At 40.1% G+C, this 18,514-nt stretch overlaps 2 protein-coding genes across 2 annotated transcripts in view; both read left to right on the top strand.

Annotated features, from left to right (window-relative positions):
• The window catches only part of SLC4A4 (solute carrier family 4 member 4), a 430,044-nt gene that overhangs the window by 28,417 nt on the left and 383,113 nt on the right, over window positions 1-18,514 (top strand). The window contains exon 2 of the mRNA XM_078003501.1: window positions 11,367-11,408. The gene's annotated coding sequence lies outside the window, so the exon portion shown is untranslated. The remainder of the gene's footprint in view (window positions 1-11,366; window positions 11,409-18,514) is intronic.
• Window positions 10,554-12,454, top strand: LOC144340944 (uncharacterized). The gene is made up of 3 exons (XM_078002578.1): window positions 10,554-10,670; window positions 10,788-11,204; window positions 11,434-12,454. Exons 1-3 carry the CDS (start codon window positions 10,554-10,556, stop codon window positions 11,806-11,808), a joined length of 909 nt encoding a protein of 302 aa, XP_077858704.1. The 3' UTR covers window positions 11,809-12,454.

The raw sequence follows: 18,514 nt of genomic DNA, 5'->3' as shown, positions 1-18,514 counted from the left end.
TTTGACGGCTACTGGTGGAGGCAGAGAGAGTTGTCTAGAACTCTTCTACTTTGTTCTGTTTGTCTCTTATTCTTTCTTCCTTATTAGAATTTATTTTAAATAACTTCCCTGGACTAGGATGCCAGGCTATTGGTTCCAAGACATCACCACACCTATGAAAAAATTTGAGTATTGAAAAGTAATTTGGGGTTACTTTCCTTGGATCAAAGTTACTTAAACACTTAGATGAAAGTTTGAGACAAAAGGAATTTACCTATCAATAATTCGAAAACAGTCTCCCTCTTCCAATTCCTGCTTTGCCATTACATATTCTAGCACAGATATTTTCTTTCTTTCTTTTTTTTTTTTTTTTTTTGAGACAGAGTCTCACTTTATCGCCAGGTTGGAGTGCAGTGGCGTGATCTTGGCTCACTGCAACCTCTGCCTCCTGGGTTCAAGCGATTCTCCTGCCTCAGCCTCCTGAGTAGCTGGGATTACAGGCACATGCCACCATGCCTGGCTAATTTTTGTGTTTTTAGTAGAGATGGGGTTTCACCATGTTGGCCAGGATGGTCTCGATCTCTTGACCTTGTGATCCTCCCGCCTCAGCCTCCCAAAGTGCTGGGATTACAGGCGTGAGCCACCACATCCAGCCTAGCACAGATATTTTCTGACAGATGTTTGCAGAATATGAATCTTCTTTAAGTTTAAGCAAGTAAAAATTGCTGAATGAAAAATGATATGTTGGCCTTTGCCACTAATTTCTGTGTAATTCTGAGTAAAATGTTAGTTTTTTTTTTGTAAACAGAGATAAAAGTCTCAAAATTTAATTTAGGAATGAAGATTACTAGCATCAGGCTCAATGCCTAGATACCAAACACCAGCACCACCATCAGAACACCAAGAAAAAGATTTCCCTCCTCCGCTTATTTTATAATGAAAAATCAAGAAATTAAGGTCACAGTATCAGTAGTCCTCCCCTTACCCACAATGGATACTTTACAAGATCCCTAGTGAATGTTTGAAACTGTGGATAGTACTGAGCCTTATATATACTATGTAGTACTGTCTGTACTATGTTTTTCTATATAGTACATTATAAACAAATACCATGGTGTTACCAGTGCCTGGGAAATTTTTAATGACTTTCAAACCTATATGTTGAATTTCTACTGTGCACCCCATAGGAAGGACTGCAGATAGAAAGCACATACCTGTGACTGAAGGTAGAAAAAAACACCACTGAAACTTTCATGTGAGATAGCAGTGGCAGAATGTAGTCAAGATGAAAAAGAAACAAAATCAAAGTCTAGTATTTTCAAATTCTAAAATTCTGTTTTTGGATAGCTGATATCTCAGAAGTATATGTGGGTATTGATATCAGTATATATGTGCTCTGTCAGGTTCAGTTGAAATGAGAGAAGTAGATGTAATTTAGGTGTTCTACTATGTGATGTCCCCAACAATTACCTTTTATTATTAATTAATTAATTAATTTTGAAACGGAGTCTCCCTCTGTCGCCCAGGCTGGTGTGCAGTGGTGTGATCTTGGCTCACTGCAACCTCTGCCTCCCAGGTTTAAGTGATTCTCCTGCCTCAACCTCCTAAGTAGCTGGGCTTACAGGTGCGTGCCACCACGCCAGGCTAATTTTTGTATTTTTAGTAGAGACAGGATTTCACCGCGTTAGCCAGGTCTCAATCTCCTGACCTCGTGATCTGCCTGCCTCAGCCTCCCAAAGTGGTGTGATTACAGGCATGAGCCACTGTGCCTGGCTATCCCCAACAATTATCTAACCCTTCTGGACCAGATGTTTAAATTGACAGAGACAGACCAACCCAACTCAACTCCAAACTTTCTCAAATTTTGAGTACATCTGAAACAGTTGACCATGTATAAAAACGTAGGGAGTTCTGATAGACATACAGCTTCTTGTGAAGATGAAAGTGATACCACCAAAAAATAAATAAATAAAACAACAACAAGAAAGAAAGTGATACCACTACTAACAATGGGGTTTTAAAATCAAGATTAAATGAGTTAATTTACTAGAACAGATCCTAAAACCTGGTAATGGCTATGTAGGTGCTGGCCATATTATTACTATTACTGTTGTTAGTGAGCCTATCAGTATTTTAATTGCCAGATAGCAGAAACTGTCAATAGACAACTTATTCCATTGGAATTTTCATAAACAGAAGGGAAATTCTGGAACTGTGTTTAGATAAGAGTATAACAGCTATGAACTGGGTTTGACAAGATTTTTTTTTTTTCCTAGCCACATCTCTTAAAATTTGTGTTTTATGACAAAAGAGAGTGTCCTTACTCAAAATTAGGTTTGACGACCATACACCTTTTTTTCTTTTTTTTTTTTTTTTGAGACAGAGTCTTACTCTGTTGCCTCTGAGCACAGAGATATGATCTCAGCTCACTGCAGTCTCTGCTTCCTGGGTTCAAGCAATTCTCATGCCTCAGCCTCCCAAGTAGCTGGTATTAGGTGTGCACCACCATGCCCAGCTAACTGTATTTTTAGTAGAGACAAGGTTTCAGGATGTTGGCCAGGCTGGTCTCAAACTCCTGGCCTCAAGTAATCCGCCCGCTTCAGCCTCCTAAAGTGCCGGTATTACAGGGGTGAGCCACTGCGCCTGGCCCACACACCATTTTTTAATACAGTATGGTCAATCAACTGGAAACCACAAATCTAAATTATGCAAAGGAAATATGTAAAAATATGAAAGTCTTCTCTGAGATTTTTTTTATTGCCACTCCACCTATTTTTCTCTATTTATGATGATTTAATAGTAACACTACATTGCTTTTATAATGAAAAAAAGTAACACATTTTCTTTTATTTGTTTTTGAGACAGGGTCTTGTTTTGCCCAGGCTGGAGTGCAGTGGGATGATTATGGCTTACTGTATGTAGCCCAGGCTCAAGCAATCCTCCTGCTTTAACCTCCCCAGATTTTGGGATTACAGGCATGAGCCACTACACGTGGCCCAATCTCATTTTTGAAAACTAACCCTTCTAATCAAAGTTACAGCAAGATGCCTGATAAAATGTTTTTTAAATTTTTTTACTTTTTTTTTTTTTTTAACTTGCCAAGGTGCAAGAAAAGCAGCAATTTCCTTTCGAAAATCTTTTTGTACTTTTTTGACACTGATTTGAATGGAGCCCAGGTGGGAAGTGAGCAAATACTTTTGGCACTGAACAACATCCAATAACTATGAAAGGGGTTAGACATTTTAGTCTTGTCACTGGTGTCTCAGTAGCCACTGTGTCATAGTTTGTAAACGTATTAATCTATCAGGTAGGATTCTGTTTAAATTATATACTTATTCATATGGAAAATTATAGGCAGATAAATGGAATTATTTATATATTTTAAATCCAAATTTCATTTAAAAATAAGCAATCTATGGGCACAGCTAAATTTTTAAAAAGTATGAATGATTCGGTGAAAAGTCTTCCTCCCTATGCCTGCTCTAGTTCCCCTTCCTGGAAGCAAATAGTGCTTTTAATTGCTGATGTATCCTTCAAGAGATGCTTTATGCACATGCAAATAAATACACAGATATAGTCCCAATGTTATTGTGTAAGAAGAATGATGTCATAAGTAATTTGTGAAGCCTGAAATCTGTCTTAATAGAAATATATTCTGGGTAAGTAAGCTTCTCTATTTTTAATGTTCCAAAAAAGAAGGAATGCCATCAATCATTCTGTAATTACTGAGTTCCTACTATGTGTAAGGCACCATGCCAAATGCCATTTGTACTGTCAAATTGCCTTTAAAATTTTTCATATTTATGTCTTGTCGATTCAGATCTCTCCTTAAACATTCCTATCACAGAAAGGCCTTCCTTAACCCCCCCACTTGAAAGCAGCTCTCCCTTACCTTGTCAACTGCATCACATCTCTATGCTTTACTTCTTCTAGGGCTAAGGGGATTCTACAATTTCTCACTATGTCTTCCTTTTGAGGTGAAAGGGAGTGCTGTAATGACAGAAGGATAACTGGGGTAAATTGGCAATGTAACCTGGGATAGTTGGTCACCCTCTTCATAGCATTTATCGCTTCATTGCATTTAGCATTCCAAGATAATAGACATTATTTTGTCCACTTATTTGTTTACTTGTAAGTTCCATGAAGCAGGAACTTTTCTTTTTCTAGGAATCCATCACCCAGAAGATTCTTGACACAAAATAAGTAGGTTCTTAATAAATGCTGGTTGACTGAATGGATGACTCAAGCATTCCCCATATTCTGTGTAGAACTGAGCATCTTTGGTTGGTACTGGGAAATTGAAAAGCCATGAAGGCACATTTGCCCAGAGTGCTCTTTCCCTAAGCAGAGGGGAAAAGGGAGCCAACTTTTAATATTCAGATTTTGATTTGCAGTGTTTTCCGTGAAGACATGAGTCTGGTAGATGAGTACTAGCAACATCAACTGTTTTGCTACTTGCAGAGAGACTGAGGTGCTGTGGTCTCCAAGACAGGCCTGGTATGAAGAGCAGACCAGTGGGATGTGAATGGTTATAGCCCAGTTGGATCTGGTGGTCGGTTAGTCCATGGGGAAACCTGTCTCCAAGCAATGGAACAGCTGAATCCACATGACTTAGTCCATAGGCCAAAAAGGAGGAGCAGCTTTTAAGTGGCCTGCCATGTAGGCCCATTCATTTCCCAAGGAGGCGGGAAGCCAGTGGGATACAAAGGAAAAAGCATGTTTCTGTGTCTGGGAAGTGGCTGGTCTGATCACGCACATGTACATTTCACACACACACACACGCACATAAACACACACTCACACTCACGTTATCAGAGTCCAAGGGCCCCAAGAGCCTGCTCTGGTATGGAAGTCTAACATAATTCTCTACCATCGTACCTAAAACCAGACCAATCTTTTAAATCAGGGGCCTGGGTTTTAGTGGCTTAGTAGCTCATTTTAAGTTTTCCTTCTCCTTCCAAACGGAGAGGCCTGTGTCCTGTGTTATGCTGATCTATGGGAGAATTCCTGTAGGAGGAAGGGGCTGAAACATTGGCCTAAGGTTATTAAACAGAGCTTTCATAATAAATATGTTGATACCATTTCTGAAAGATTTGCGTATTTCTCTATTACATATTGTTCAATTTTATTAGAGGAAATCATTCTGGTATCCTATTGGAATTGTTGAACTTTGGGGTATTATCTTAAGCTCCTTGATTTTAATGCTGTGGGAACTGAGACTCAGATTGAATAGCTTGCTTTCCTTGACATTAACTGAGATAAGTTCCTGTTTTCAGAAGTTAGAACCTCTTCTGATATTTGACTTTAGGCATGTGTTTTATTTATTTATTTTTTTAATTTATTTATTATTATTATACTTTAAGTTGTAGGGTACATGTGCATAACATGCAGGTTTGTTACATATGTATACTTGTGCCATGTTGCTGTGCTGCACCCATCAACTCGTCATTTACATCAGGTATAACTCCCAATGCAATCCCTCCCCCCTCCCCCCTCCCCATGATAGGCCCCGGTGTGTGATGTTCCCCTTCCTGAGTCCGAGTGATCTCATTGTTCAGTTCCCACCTATGAGTGAGAACATGCGGTGTTTGGTTTTCTGTTCTTGTGATAGTTTGCTAAGAATGATGGATTCCAGCTGCATCCAAGTCCCTACAAAGGACTCAAACTCATCCTTTTTTATGGCTGCACAGTATTCCATGGTGTATATGTGCCACATTTTCTTAATCCAATCTGTCACTGATGGACATTTGGGTTGATTCCAAGTCTTTGCTATTGTGAATAGTGCTGCAATAAACATACGTGTGCATGTGTCTTTATAGCAGCATAATTTATAATCCTTTGGGTATATACCCAGTAATGGAATGGCTGGGTCATATGGTACATCTAGTTCTAGATCCTTGAGGAATCGCCATACTGTTTTCCATAATGGTTGAACTAGTTTACAATCCCACCAACAGTGTAAAAGTGTTCCTATTTCTCCACATCCTCTCCAGCACCTGTTGTTTCCTGACTTTTTAATGATTGCCATTCTAACTGGTGTGAGATGGTATCTCATTGTGGTTTTGATTTGCATTTCTCTGATGGCCAGTGATGATGAGCATTTTTTCATGTGTCTGTTGGCTGTATGAATGTCTTCTTTTGAGAAATGTCTGTTCATATCCTTTGCCCACTTTTTGATGGGGTTGTTTGTTTTTTTCTTGTAAATTTGTTTGAGTTCTTTGTAGGTTCTGGATATGAGCCCTTTGTCAGATGAGTAGATTGCAAAAATTTTCTCCCATTCTGTAGGTTGCCTGTTCACTCTGATGGTAGTGTCTTTTGCTGTGCAGAAGCTCTTTAGTTTAATGAGATCCCATTTGTCAATTTTGGCTTTTGCTGCCGTTGCTTTTGGTGTTTTAGACATGAAGTCTTTGCCCATGCCTATGTCCTGAATGGTACTACCTAGGTTTTCCTCTAGAATTTTTATGGTATTAGGTCTAACATTTAAGTCTCTAATCCATCTTGAATTAATTTTCGTATAAGGAGTAAGGAAAGGATCCAGTTTCAGCTTTCTACTTATGGCTAGCCAATTTTCCCAGCACCATTTATTAAATAGGGAATCCTTTCCCCATTTCTTGTTTCTCTCAGGTTTGTCAAAGATCAAATGGCTGTAGATGTGTGGTATTATTTCTGAGGACTCTGTTCTGTTCCATTGGTCTATATCTCTGTTTTGGTACCAGTACCATGCTGTTTTGGTTACTGCAGCCTTGTAGTATAGTTTGAAGTCAGGTAGCGTGATGCCTCCAGCTTTGTTCTTTTGACTTAGGATTGTCTTGGAGATGCGGGCTCTTTTTTGGTTCCATATGAACTTTAAAGCAGTTTTTTCCAATTCTGTGAAGAAACTCATTGGTAGCTTGATGGGGATGGCATTGAATCTATAAATTACCTTGGGCAGTATGGCCATTTTCACGATATTGATTCTTCCTATCCATGAGCATGGTATGTTCTTCCATTTGTTTGTGTCCTCTTTTACTTCACTGAGCAGTGGTTTGTAGTTCTCCTTGAAGAGGTCCTTTACATGGCATGTGTTTTAAAAATGACAGTTGGATACGGTTGAGAGCTCAGTTGCTAAAGCTGTGAAGCAACTTGGGACACATGTTTAACCAAATAAAATTATTTTCCCCAGCTCATGCTGTGCTGACAGCTTCCAAAAACTGTGTTCACCTTCATTCTCTCCTCATATAAAGGGGCTACAGGTATTTTTAAACCTGGGATTTGAGGAGAGAATGTTAATTATAAATCTAGGTTAGGTGAATTTATTCAATAATTTGCCAGACTGAATATGAATACTCGTGGAATGTAAGTGAAACAAAAATGAGGCCTTTGGTTATCTATCTGTTATCTATCGATCCCTATCTATCGATCCCTATCTATCTATCTATCTATCTATCTATCTATCTTTTCATCCTAGATTGGTTTTAGAATGAGAAGGAAAAAAGTGCTTTTTCTCATTTCTTACTCTTACACCATGAAGTGGTTAACTAAATTGATATAGAGTGGCAACTTTAAATGATCATTCTGTTGCAAACAACTACAAGTCCAAACAAATATCAGCACAAAGAAAATCTCTATTTGTGTAGCAAAATGTTGGTCAGACTTTCACCAAACAGCCACCTATTTTAAAAGGACTTGATATTGACAAACATCTCTGATCAGTCTTTGACATTTGTAGTAACAAGCTATAACGTTATCTCCTACCACCTTTCTGTTTAGGCCACAATATGAAATGCGTATGAATGTTATAATTTTGTTTAACTCCAGGAGAAACATCCAACTATATTTTTCACTTTTTCTTCCTAATAGTGAAAAAATCCAACTATAATAGTTAATTTAAGGATTCTGCCCTTTGTTGAACACAGTGCTTTACAGATCACATCTGGTGACAAGCCATCACTCTTCCTATTTTATGTAATGAGGAAACTTAAATACAGAGTCTTTACGGACCTATTCAGTCACACAAATACTGAGAAAATTCTATGCTAATAATCCTATCTGCAGGTCACATCTGCACCTTACTTTCAACAGTCAACACAGGGCCGATCAATTGCATTGTTCTACTACATACAACTTCTTGTTTCAGAATCAAAGAATGTCATGCCTATATGCCACCAGGAATGCCTGGACTACCTATTCAAAAACTTTCATCTTCATTTTTGTTAGACATTATGTCATCATCACCTGCTGCCACTAGATGGTGCTTGTCATCGAAACAAAGGTCCTTCTTTCTATTTTCTTTAGATGCCTATTAGGACCTTGGATGATATGAAAGAAACTCGATTAATAAGCTAAGCACTGGGCGGGTATTCTAAGAAGTCATTTAGTACAGAGAGTTATTGATTAAAAAGTAAACAAATCATTATCAGTAAAGCTTACTTACACCATTTTTTCTAATTCCATCAGTTTTTCTGCTCATTCTTCTTGTCACCAAACCGTGTGAACCCCAAGACAAAAAGAACTAATAAATCTTTCTTTGGGCTTATGAGAATCAGGAGACATAGCATATGTTTTAGGAGAGGTGAACAAAAATCTCAGGATTCATTGTTATCACCCAGAAAAGCAATCGAAAGTGATCACATGCAGAGTTTATAAGAAAAATTAATCAATGACCTTTCAAAGGAAAACACACATATATCTCAACTACTGGACACTAATCAATAGGAAAGGAAATAGAACACGCTCTTTTATTTGTGGGACAGCAAACATCAAGTAATGAAAATGATAACAGAGATCGTCAACCCTTTGCCAAAGACAACTCTTTTTCTCATTAATTTAAGACACACACCAAATTTGTCTCCCTGCCTCCCACCCCACACACCAACTTCATGCTCCTTTCAGGGTAAATTCTTGCCAATCTTTGTACTGAAATGCCTTCAGGAGTTACCTATTCAACTTACGTGAAGGAAAGTTTGATATATTTTGCAGCAGAATGCTTGAAAAACGTGTTTCTTGGACTTTTTCCTTCTTATTCACCAACACTGACTGTTCATGGCTGCTTCACCATTATAATGAGAAATTGCCAGCTATGTTGAAATACATGATCCACAGTGTGAAAAACTGCTGAACAGCAGTGGCAAATTTTTAATACAAAAGTGACTTCCCTTTGCCTGTTAGCTTACTTTGTGGTTGCTGATTCTTGCTCACTGCCTGCTCAGGGAGTGAAAGTTAATTTTAACATTCGTCTAGAAACAGAATATAATCATTTAGGTGAAAACTTTAAAGCTAAATTTTTGTTTTACCTTTGGTTTTGAGTTTCCCATTAAAAATTCCCAGTGATACTCTGATGAATATCACTGCAGTGGGTTATGTAGAATGTGTGAACATGTATGTGAGCCAGATGTGACAAGAGACACATGACAGTACATTTTCATTTCATACATCAGACTGACTGGGGTGGTTCCTTGTGCCTTCTGAGCATTAACTAAGGATTTTAAAGGTACAAGCTATTTAAAAGACGCAAGCTCCATACCTGCTTTCCAAGCACTGGTGAGGCACCATGGATCTCTGGATCTCTTCCAGTTTTGAATACTAGAAAGAAAAGCCTCTGTCCTCAAATTATTTCCTCCCTACCCTTATTTTTTTTTTCCCCTTGGAGGTCCTATTAGCTATAGCTTTGTATTGAAGAAAGACTGGGAACCAGGAGCAGTTGGTATGTGAAATTATTTCTCTTGGGCTTTATGCGTTTTGGTGGCTACTGTTGAAAACAGTTTGGTCAGTGATGTCCACATATACATTACAAATAATATGTATTACTGGAAAATGATATACACTTGTATGATATACCATGTGGTTGAAATCCATTAAGGGACTACTCTCTAGCAGTACCCAGAACAATATATAGTGTGTCTGTGCTGACAGTCTGTTCATAGCTTAATGGTTTACTTATGATTCAATGGTTTACCGATGGCAATGGTGCTGGGTCATTGATATATTACTTGCTTGGCAAACAGTACTTGAACCTCATTAATTAGACTTAGGAACAGAATAAATACAAATAATCACTTTGCTAAGGCTGTTTTCTTAACTCCCAAGGAAGACAGAAAGGCATCAGTGACATAAGTGAAGGACACAGTTGACAACCACATTATCTTCAGATATCTTTTGTTAAAGGTGAACAATGACTTAATACTGTGTTACGGCAGCACTCTATACGCCCCAAGTTTTATAAAGTAGAGTCAAGAGTGATCTGAGCTGGGAAACGCATGCAATTTTAGGTCTGCATGGAAGCACAGGCTCTCCCCACGGGGAATTCTTCTGAGTAGGACAAAAAGCTGGACCTAGGACCCAGCCCAGGGCGTGAGAAAGAAGGAACCCGGGAGGCAAGAGCGGCTGGTCAGGAGCCGGGTCCTCAGCCAGCTCCGGGCGGGCGCTGAGCGCAGAGCTCAAGCCCCTGGCGGAGGCGGCGCGGCTCGAGGCCCCTCCCCGCCGCGGATGCCCGGGCGGCTGACGCCGAGCGGCGGCCCGGAGCGGTGGGGGCCGGGCGGGCGGGCGCGAGCGAGGGCAGGGCAGGGGGCCGGCCGAGGCCACTTACGGCTTTAAATATGGATCGCAGGCTCGCGCTCGCGGCACAGCCTCCGCCGCGGCCGCCTTCCTTGAGCCCCCGCACCCTGGCTTGCTCCCGAGGGGCGCCCGGGCTGGGCTCCACTGCTGCAGCGTTAGTTACTGGCAGGAACATCAGAGATCCCCATAAATATGCAGGAGCTGCAGGAGGCAAACTAGAGTAGACGCCCGCGCTCTTACACACTCGCTCGCCGAGCAGCACGCGGGCTGTGTAGACATCCCCCCTGCGCCACCTTTCTCCCTCGCGGGCCCTTCAGGTTCCAGTCCTGCCTGTTCCGAAGACCCTCCCGCCCCAGCCCCTTTGCCCCGCTCTCCCGCACTCGCCTCTCTCCGGAGCGCGCACCCACCCAGGCGGCAAAGTTGTGACTACTTGGGCGCGGGTGACTGGCGCCCGGCTCGCTCCGCGCCCCGCGCAGACAACTTCCCGCGGCTCGGCCCCGCCGCGTCCCGGGCTCGCGCCTCCAGGGATTCCGCGGCCCCCCAGCCTCCAACCCCGGCGGCGCGCCGGGCAGCGCTTCGGTGGCGGCGGCGGCCGCGGTGGCAGCGAAGGCGGCGGCGGCGGCGGCAGTGGCCGCTGCAGCCCCACACTCCGCCGCCAAACTGGAGGAGCGACGGAAGCCGGACCCCAGGAGGTGAGCGCCTGGCCCCGGCAGCTGCCGGAAGGGTCGATGGGGTCCCTCGCTACACGGCGGGGGCGGGCGCGAGCCCGGGGGCCGATCCAGTGGGGCGCGCAGGCGGCCTTAGCGCGCTCCTGGGAGGGAGAGAGAGGTCAATTGCGGGCCGGGCATCCCCTGAGCTGGGCGCGGGCGGTGTGTGGAGGCTGCTTCCGCGGAAAAGTACTTTTTTTTTTTTCCTTTTTAGGGTTTAGAGGAAAAGTTTGGGTGGTCCTGCTTCTCCCTCACTGCTAAGTCCCCTGCGCGCTACTGGGCGTCTTTACGAGGACTGCGGGGCCAGTGTCTGCGGCGGGCTGGGCTCGGGCTCAGTGACACGTGTGTTGCTGGGAGCCTGGGTGGTCGCCCTGTGACCGGGCACCTGCTTGAGAGGAACACATCCCCAAACCCATCACAGGGGGAGATTTGGGGACTCTCAGTGCTACCGAGGCCGCGGCCCCCACTTCACTGCCCGCTCCAGGACGGAGCATTTACATCTCTCCCTGGCACGCCAAAGGCGGGGGGTGAGTCAGGCAGATTCTCTGCAAGTGGCACACACACATTTATTTGCAATGGATTTGGATAGGAGAGGCAGAGGTTAAACTGGAATTTCTTTTGGCCAGCGACAGCGGAGCTCTTCCTCAGGTACTGGGCAGCATGTGCGTCTTGGCAAGGAGAGGTGATTTCTTTTTTCTTAAGTGCATTTTACTCAGCCGTTGCCAGTCCGTTAATAAGTCACCAAAGGAAGGCAGGAGTTGGGAACTACATCAGCAAACCGCAGCAAGCACCATAAAGACAAAAGTTCTTACAGAACAAAAAGAAAAACTTGAATTGACGTGAAAGATGGAGAAGGAAGCAGTTCTACCTCTGTCCTGTCACTTTTTTCAGCGCCCTGTAAAACTGTTTTTTCTTCCCTTCCTTCCCTCTCAAGGCCCTACCTTCTCAGCATAATTGATCACAGCAAGCTCTTTCCAACTTGACACTGAAGAGCAGCGACCCCTTTGGCTTACCCTCCCTATTTCTTTTCCTAGTTCGCTTCAGTGCCCTGGAAAGTTGCTCCTAATGAGAAATCAAGAACACTGGGCTGTACTAAACGCTCAGTGTCTCAAATCCTGGAACAGTTCCTTTCCTAAGAGACACTGTATTGTACTGTAGTTCTCTTTTTTCTTGTATCTTGGGACTTGGAGTTGTAATATTACCTGAATTAAATTAATTAAAGTGTACATTGCTCATTTGGGCCTATTTTTTTTTCATTGTGATTTGAGTAGATTCGTCAATGGCTTTAGAACAATATTCAGTACCTTTTTATAGCCAATGTAATGTCTTTTGTAAATGTTTCTGACTACAACTGTCTTTCTTGTATCTATCATATTAGCATGTAAATAATTTATATGGTCATTTTAGTACTTAGACTGAAAATATTAGTATAACTTCATTCAAAGGAAGTGTGCCTGTTTATTTTTCTATAGCTTTTATAGCTGAGAAAAAACTTTTACTTTCATTTTAAAGTTAAAAGTACTGATAGGATTCTGGTCTTTGTGGTAGATCTTGAAATTGAATGATTTGTTTTAACTGTATCCCACACTCTCAAGTAAGATGACACAGAAACTCTCATGTATGTAGATGGAGACATGAAAGCAGTGCCACTGCATTATGAGCTGTTGAGGCAGAGAGCATTTGTAGGAGTGGGGGTGACAAGGACAAGATGGGATATTTTGATAGTCCCAGCCATGCTTAAAAGAACTGAAAACTAAGAAACCCCCAACATTTTGGATTTAACTGTTCTTCAGAATGAGGGTTTTGGTGACATTTGCTCTTTTGGGGTCATTTCTAGAGACTTACAAACATACATTAGACACCTTACCCAATGAGACTGGCAGAATGTACTCTCAGTTTAGATTAATGTATTTCTTTTAGTTCATATAGTCAATATTAAATAATTTTAGATGTTTGAATGTTAGTGCTATGATTTCAGTCTCTTAAATGATTAAGAGACATTTTGGATTTACAAAAATGTTGTGTGAAAGAAATAAAGGCAATCACATTTAGAGGAATAATGCGATAGAAATCGGGTAACCTTTGGGACAACTTCCAGTAGGCCCTGATGGTAATCTCATTTTTCGCTGAGTGCTGGCAGGTACAGTTTTGAGGTTCTGATCCCTTGTTCTGATAACAAAAGTGGTATCTGGCCGTAGCTTACATCTTAAAGGAAAAGACAACACTTAAAGAAATGCACACTAGCTGGTGAATCATGTAAATAAACAGGATTCCTTGCCTGCCTCTGAGAGTGCTGTAGACCATGAGGACTGCTATTGTTAGGGGAGAAGAGTCCTGAGATACTCTGCTGGACCTAAGTGTGGCGAGATGCATATTTGTTTCTTGGAGTTTCTTTGTGTTTATTTAAAATAATATGAATGAAATCTAAGACTGGAGTTGGTAGATAAGATTGGGAGTGGAAAGAACAAACTGAGAAGAGGAAAATCTAATGATGATTAAAATTTCTAAGCAGTTTTTTCTTGATTGCTAAATGGAAGGAATCAGAATGCATGATTTGATGGGACAAAGGAAGCTATAAGCAGAACGTGGATCTCAGTTGATGCTGTTTCCAAGGACAACCTGTGATTTATGAAATTTATGTATTTTTAGGGAGTCATTTAGCAAAATGGATAAAGAACATCCAGGAAGCTAGTAAGACTACAAAACTGGATCTTACTACTTTTACATAATGTAGGAATCTTAGAGAAAAGGAGGATAAAGTTTTAAGGTCAGCTAAGTTGTATTCCAAATACATTTTGCCTTTCTCCCAATATTTAACCTGTTGATACATTTGGGTCACAAAAATGGAAAATATGCTTCTGTTCTATTGACATGAAGATGATCTTTTTATCCTCAGTAGTGCATACCTTTGGTTATTTTTCCAGCAATAGGGATAGATTCCCCTTTACTCAGTTCTGCCTAATATATGTTTACACACACACACACACACACACACACATTTGTAGAGGCTGATTTAATTTTGTCAAAAGCCATATTAACTACTTTCATTTTTATTTTTTATTTTTATTTATTTAGTTTTTTGAAACGGAGTCTTGCTCTGTCGCCCAGGCTGGAGTGCAGTGGTGCGATCTCAGCTAACTGCAAGCTCTGCCTCCTGGGTTCACACCATTCTCCTGCCTCAGCCTCCGAGTAGCTGGGACTACAGGCACGCACCACCACGCCCGGCTAATTTTTTGTATTTTTAGTAGAGACGGGGTTTCACCGTGTTAGCCAGGATGGTCTCAATCTCCTGACCTTGTGATCTGCCCGCCTCGGCCTCCCAAAGTGCTGGGATTACAGGCGTGAACCACTGCACCCGGCCACTTTCATAATACTTCTGTGGCAATGGCTTTTATTGCATTTGGTAGTCTCAGCAGTGCAATGAAATTTCTAACAAGACATTGAAAATACAATGAGAGCCAGGTGCAGTGGTCCCAGATACTCTGGAGGCTGAGTTGGGAGGATCACTTAAGCATGGGAGTTCGAGGCTGTCATGTGCTATAAAATTGTGCCTATAAAATTGCTATAAAATTGTGCCTGTGAATAGCTACTGCACCTCAACCTGGGCAACATAAGGAGATCCTGTCTCTAAAAAATGAACAAGTGTATAAATGCTAATGGCTTTATTTACTTGCTGTGGCAAAAGAGAGAGAAAACTTTTTCTTCCAATCTTCCTAATGATGCCAATAATTTTATTCCTTAATGATAATGTCTTACTTGATGCTGAATATAGGCTGAATATAGACAGTTCCAGACTTACTATGTTCGAGTTAAAATTTTTCAGAATTACAATGGTGTGAAAGCATTCACATTCAGTAGGGTGTATACTTCGAGTACTGATAACAACTTTCTGTTTTTCACTTTCAATACGGTATTCAATAAATTACATGAGATATCCAATAGTTTATTTGTAAAATAAGTTAGGCTTTGTGTTAGATGATTTTGCCTAGTAGGCGAATGTAAATATTCTGAGCACATTTAAGGTAGATTAGGCTAAGCTATGATATTTGGTAGGTTAGGTGTATTAGACACATTTTTGACTTGCAATATTTTCAATTTATGATGGCTTATCAGGACATAACCCACCATAAGTTTAGGAGCCTCTGTATTGGAAAAAGATAGTGGTAGAAACAGTAATGTTGAAACTATGTGACTCTGTAGTTGTTTGGGTAAACCAAAACATCATCTTGTTCTTCTTTCCTGAAAACTAAGTAAATGTAAGGGATTGTTATGCTTATTGAGAATAAGAGGAAACTATGTCAGAGAACCCTATGCTTTTCTTAAACTTAGCTGCAAATTATTGGTGGAGGTAGAAGTGAATATTTTATCTTTTGACTGGTGATACATGTTTGTCGAATCACTGTCAGTGAATGGGTGAATGTCCTTTTAGTCACAGCAGAAGATACTAAAGCAGATAAAAGTTTATGCTGTTTTAAAGTGACGGTTTCCATTTTCTGTTGGTAATTCCGCTCAGTAGCAGTGCCCACTTGCCGCAACTTTATTTCAGGTTCTGCAATCCAGGGAGTGTTTCATGAGAGAAGAATTTTCAGTTTGGGTGTGCCAGTTTTAGCTACCATCTTGAGAGCTAAGTTTTGTTTTTCATGTAGAATGAACACAGAAAAAAATTAAGTGAAATTAGGATATTAAAGGAAATAAATAACCACCAACTGATATTTTGGAGCTTTGTATTTTTACTTTGTGCATAATTGTGTGGAAAAGTTTTACTCCTTGACTTGAATTTAACTCGAATTTCTGTATTAGAAACCTTAAGAAAATTTTAAATAATACTCCTAGTATGCTTTTTTGGGGGATTAAAGAAATCAGTATGAATAAAAATACAAAATGAGAAAGGAGTATGTTATGTTTAACACTGCTGTAATAGTCTATGAGTGACACAACTAGAAAAATCTACTTTTAATATTTTGAAGATACCTTCTTATTTAAGGAGATTTTGGTGATTTTTTTTAAGTATATTCACTGGTTAATATTATTCTTAAAACTATTTTCAAGTAAATAAGCTTGTGGGATATGGACTTCTATGTTAGTTAATTCTAGCTTTGGCCTGGAGATCTAATATTCACTGATAAGATCTAGTAACAACTTCATCTATTTGAAACTCCTACATTTGGCATGTTCCCTAGCAAAAAAAAAAAAAAAAAAAAAAAAAAAAGCCTCTGAGCAGGCAAAATAGAGGGTAAAAAAAGAAATACATTATAAAGAATTCACTTTATTCCTAGGACATCCCTCAGAGTCAGTTTACTTTTAATACACATACTGTTCTATGATTGATTATAAAATTTCGAATCCCATAGCAAACAGTAAACTACAAAGTAGAAGACTAAAATGGGCTTCATTGGCAAATACATGGAAAACATTGAAAAGTACCTGAAAACAGCGTGGTAGTAAAGGAAGAGGGAGACAGAGGTAAGAACTAAAGCAAGCACAGTGGTTGAGGGCTATTTAGATGTGGACTCTGATAGCCTCATTCATTACACCCCCTTCTCCCTCCCTCACTTTCTCCTTTCTTCCTTCTTTTCTCTTCCCCTCTTCCTTCTGTTAAGTCTTATTGAAATACATTGGTCAGAAAATTGTATGTCATCATACCATCAGTAGACAGCTCAGCAATTTACCTAAGTGAACACATCCATGTAACCAGTGCCAAGACCACAATATAGACCATTGCTGGCATCCAGAAGCCTCCTCTAACTCCCTCTTCAAGTCATTACTTCCCCCCAAGGTAACCGCTCTCCTGATTTCTGAGACAGTAGGTTACTTTCACCTATCGTTGAACTTTCTGTGAGTGAATTACGTGGTATGTATTCTTGTGCGTGGCTTCTTTTGCTCCACATTATGTTGTGAGATTCATTCTTGTTTTGTGTGAGGCATCAGTTTATTCTCATTGCTACATAATGTTCTACTTTATAAGAACGCCACAGTATATTTATCCATTTTGCTCTTGATTTACTCATTTTATTTGGGTTGTTTCCAGCTTTTGGCTATTATGAATCGTGCTGCTATGACCATTCTTGTGTATGTCTTTTGGTGAACATGTGGGAATTTCAGTTGTGTGTTTTGCCAGTTTAATTGATGGGACTGTTTTAGTAGATAGTACCTTCCTTTAGAATTGGTACTAATTCACATTTCTACCAGCATTGTGTGAGAGTATTGTCTATGCCACATCCTTACAAAAGGGGCTTTGTATGTCTTTTTTTAAAGCCATTCTATTGGATGTATAGTTGTATCACATTGTAGTTTTAATTTGCATTTCTCAGAGTACCTTGTCTGTCTTTTCATATGATTATTGTCTACACTTTTTTTGTAAAGTACTCTTTCATGTTTTTTGCTCATGAAGTTTTTATCCAGTATCTTTTCCCAAGTAAGGATGATTTTAATACTTGGGGAGTTAACTTCTTTTATTTGTTTAGAAGACTCAGCTAACCAGGCAAACTCATTCACCAATGCTTCCATCTAATAAGTAAATTCATGGGATAAAGAGATTACAAACATTTTGAACTTGTAAAGATGATAGTCTGAATCTTTGAAACTTTATCCCTAAAAAACAAAAAACCCAAACCAAAACAATATTAAATAACTTTAATACAACACTCAGAAACATGCAGAACTTCTCCTCAATGCTTTACGTAAAAGCAGAGCATCTTGTAATTTTGTGTTGCCCAATGACCGATGGAGATTTGTATTTGGAAGGTATGAGTTGAACATCCAGCTCTCTTACTTATATTTGATTTTGAGAATTAAAAAATCATCTGTGTCTTTTTTCCTTATTAAAATAATTATAAAACCTCATTCACAGAGGAGTTACGAGGAACAGATAAAGTGATCTTTATGAAATCTTGTTCAGCAGTGTAAATGGCCAAACATGTTAGTTTTTATTATTGTTATTGTATTCTTCAACATTCCTTATTCTTGAGTTGAATTGTGCCAGCACTGAGAACAGTTCCTGGCATATTAATGAATATTTGTTGGCTGAATGAATGAACAATACATTTAAGCATTTTTCTTAAACTGTTACTCTGAGTGACTCAAGCTGTGCTTTATATATATTTTTTTCTCTAGAACTTTTACTTTTTATTGCTAAAACTGAGTTGGAACCAAGGTTCATCAAGCATCATATTGAAAAATTGAGTCTAATAGCCAGCAGCTTGAGATCACCCATTTCACTGTATAGTTCGTATTAAATTTATGCCCCCAAGTAACGCACACGATTTGGAGAACCCTTGAAAATGATTACACTGCTC

This window comes from Macaca mulatta, chromosome 5 (genome assembly GCF_049350105.2).
Source record: "Macaca mulatta isolate MMU2019108-1 chromosome 5, T2T-MMU8v2.0, whole genome shotgun sequence".
Classification (NCBI taxonomy): Eukaryota; Metazoa; Chordata; class Mammalia; order Primates; family Cercopithecidae; genus Macaca; species Macaca mulatta.
Note: the sequence above shows the minus strand (reverse complement) of the source record. Positions and strands in the feature narration are given on the sequence as shown.